Below are 3,655 nucleotides of genomic sequence, written 5' to 3'. Positions count from 1 at the left end.
TGACTTGAAAATTCTTGCTAGTCTTATTAAAGAAAGGAACTTGAGGAAACAATCTGTCTGACATTAGTTACCTGTATTCATTTAGACAGACTATAAAGAACACTTCAAATGCGATGCTTTGGAATGGATTCTTCTACTCTTGCTGCCCGAGAAGCAGGTCTTTGTGAGGAAATTTAATGTCAAGGATAAGGAATAGCAAGCACCAGAATAAAGTCAATCAGGAATATTACCCAGGAGCCTCATTCAAGAAACTGCACCAGAGACCAGGTAAGGGAGATCTGGATTCCTAGATAATAAGCCAAGTGGAAGTAACTCAACAGAGCCACGAATAAAGGCCAATATTGAGAATACATGAATGGAAGAGGGAGAAACCATTAAGTGTAGCAGAGATGCAGCTTACCATAGACAAAAGTCAAATCTTAAAAGAATTTAACTACACACAATGATATATGCCTAATATTTTCATTAACAAGGCAAGAAGAGATGTATGAATTCTGAGATTAGAGCAAAGGGAAAATGAATATAAGAATGACTATAAAGAGACATAAAGGATGTATTCATTAATTTGCTAATAGGTCTTGGTATGCTGGAAGATATGCATCCAAAATAAGTGGAATAACTGGAAAAAATTAGAATGAGAATGGACTTATAGAAAATAGTATTTTTTTTTTGAGACAGGATTTTTCTATGCTGCTCCGGCTGGCTGGCTTCAAACTCTTGAGCTCAAGTGATCCTCCTCATCAGAGACTACTGTATTTTTATTAGAAATAAGGTTTACTTTTGAGTCCATTATATAATTAATATTTCATACCATATAAGCTATTTTCTACACATCAACATCTTGACAGATGCCTGCCTAAGTTTATTGTTTCCCAAAATTAACATAAGTGAGTGACCCAATGGATATAGAATCGCTATAATCTCCCCAATCATCATAATTAGCTTTTGTTCTACCATAAGATAGCTAAAAGTTACTAAAAGAGAAACCACACAGTAAATAAAAAAGAAGAAGAAAAATGAAATTATAATTTTCATGGCTCTCACATGAGCTTCTATGCTGGGGTCTCGACAACCTGTAGCATTCAGTTTCATTTGCTTAGTATGTCTCCATAGGGATACCATTAAAAGGAAAAATGAGATCAGTGATATAATAAATGGAATCATTGCAAATAGGTTAAATAAAGTTAATGGCTCAAAATAATGAATTTTGCTCACATTGAACATTTCAGTGCCATTTCTTTTATGGTTTGTAATTCTATGAACCTTAAACGTACAACTCAGTATTGGTTCCAGTACAAAGAAGACCAGCAAAGAAATGGCAAAGCATCCAAGCAAGATCCAATGAACCATTCTGTCAATTCTCCACTTCAGCCAGAGAAAAAGTGGGTGGGAGAAACTGGCTACCTTGAGGAAGTAGAAGACACTGAGGCATGTAACAAAATACATACTTAAATAGTTGAAGATTGTCCAGAAGCTGAAAAGGAATACCTGCAGTTTATGATTTTCATAAGCATGTGGGTATAGCACTATCAGAATGCCATGGAGAACAATTGTACCAACCAAACATATTCTGGAGATAGCTAAACTTGTGAGGATATAATCAATTGAGGAAATCTTTTTCTTCTTAATCCAGTCAATCCAGTTGACTAGTACAATATATCCATTCCCCAACACCCCTACTATGAATTCTACAGATATTATGATGATAAAGATAGCTTCAGTAGTGAACATGTTTCTGTAGAGAACACTCTGATCTCAAATCTCACTGTAGATGGGCTAATTTACAAATGACCAGTTGGAGCATGATAAATTCTTCAAATTGTGCGACAATATTTTCATCTGTTGTTATTCTGACTTTGATAGCATTCCCAAAGTGCTCAGCTCTCCTTTGGAATAGAATTCTTTTTACATTCACAAAGACTAAACCAACTGATTGCCCCAAGTGGCTTGTATAGTGTTTTTGTACCTTGGGAAAATTAAAGTTATTACCTTTAGTGAGTGATAACTGAAGTGATTGGTTGAAACTGTTCTCATCCAAATTCAAAGAGATTTTATTTCATGAATTTGCAATAGGCTTCTTGGTGTAAGTTCTGGATGTTTGAATCTGTCAAATTGAGTTTCTAATAAGGAGTCATAAATAGAAAACAAAAAAATTAGTGTTTAATGAAATCAGAATGTGTAAACAAAACTTCATTTTCTCACCATGAGCTATAAATTACCCACAAATTCAGGTCTCTTAGGTGGCAATGGAACTTCATTTTGGAGAAGATAGGTATAATTAGGTTGTAGAGAATTAATATCCAGTTAGAAGAGAGTAGCTTTTGTCTTCATTTAAATGGTTAATTAAGGAAAGCTATGAAACAATCTGATTATAAATGATGTTGTGACTAGTTTGACAGGGACATGACAATAGAGAATTTGCTCTCTGCAATTAATAACTTGCTTATTAGAAGGGACAAAGATTTGTTGCCTGTAATTTTATTTAAAATGAGAAATATTCACAGAGGCAATTCACTTCTTGAAACAGTCTCTCTTGAATAATAAGCATTTCCTCTAAAATTAAGGAAATTTGTACTTCATGTTATTCAAGTTCTAATAAATATCCTTTTATAAGGCTTATGATCTCACAGTTCATAACACAGTCATGTCTCTAGATGGGGTGATCACATAAAGCATGATTTTAAAAACCAAATAATGTTTCCAGGGAACAGGACTAATTTTACTATTAAATTATATTGATTCTTTGTTTTTGGAGAATGTGACTTAGCCCCACATATATATTACTAATTTTTTTTGTTAGCACTGGAGTTTGAACTCATGGCCTCATCCTTGGTAGGCAGGCGCTCTGCCACTTGAGCCACCCACCAGCCCTTTTTTTGTGTTGGGTATTTTTGAGATAGGGTCTCACAAACTATTTGCCAGGGCTGGATTCAAACTGCTATCTTCCTGGTCTTTCCCTCCTGAGTAGCTAGGAATATAGGCATGGGTCATCAGCACCTGGCTAACCCACAATATATTTGAATGTGGGTAACATGTATAACAATAAACTAGAGTTCTTTTTATATTTAAATAGCTTTACAATATAAACAAATGTGTGGTAATTTATTCTATTTCTTACACAAATATAATGTGTAATAGGAAAGCATGAATTTAATAATTTTAAGAAACCTAGGGGTTAGGGGTATAGCTCAAGAGGTAGAGCACTTGCCTAACAAGTGTAAGGGTCTGGGTGCAATATCCAGTACTGCTAAAGAAAAGAAAAAGGAAAACAAAAAAAACCCTAGTCATTAGTGAAGTATTACCAAAAATAAAATAGAAAGAAAATTATGCTAAGGGAAAAACATGTAAAAGATTCCTGAGTTAGAAGAATGAAGAAAACATTCCAAAGAATCTCTGGGAACCGATTCTTAAAATTGCAGTTACCAGTTATGGTTTCTTATGAAACAACCTGACCCTTGGACTCTCAATCTTCCTTCTCTAGATGGTTTTGATAACACACATTTCTAATTGTGCCAACCACCCTCTGCTGATCAAAAGTTCATTCATGAGAGCACAGTTCTTTCTCATATTCTGTATTATTCTAGGCAGAATCTCACCAAAGATTGTTATTTCCCTTCCTTAATTAGGTCAATCCCTTCCAGAAATGGAGAGGATA

The 3,655-nt window shown here is 34.5% G+C and overlaps 1 protein-coding gene across 1 annotated transcript; it reads right to left on the bottom strand.

Annotated features, from left to right (window-relative positions):
* Nucleotides 1-819: 819 nt before the first annotated feature.
* On the bottom strand, nt 820-1,731 carry LOC109684828 (taste receptor type 2 member 8-like). Its single transcript, XM_020161400.2, has one exon. The coding sequence runs from the start codon at nt 1,729-1,731 to the stop codon at nt 820-822; it is 912 nt and encodes a 303-aa protein (XP_020016989.2).
* Nucleotides 1,732-3,655: the final 1,924 nt, after the last annotated feature.

This window comes from Castor canadensis, chromosome 6 (assembly GCF_047511655.1).
Source record: "Castor canadensis chromosome 6, mCasCan1.hap1v2, whole genome shotgun sequence".
In the NCBI taxonomy this organism is placed as follows: domain Eukaryota; kingdom Metazoa; phylum Chordata; class Mammalia; order Rodentia; family Castoridae; genus Castor; species Castor canadensis.
The sequence above is the reverse complement of the archived record's forward strand: the minus strand, read 5'-3'. Positions and strand labels throughout refer to the sequence as shown.

Coding starts and splice junctions, on each gene's coding strand:
- LOC109684828 (XM_020161400.2), bottom strand. CDS start 1,731: ATGTTCACTACTGAAGCTATCTTTATCATCATAATATCTGTAGAATTC.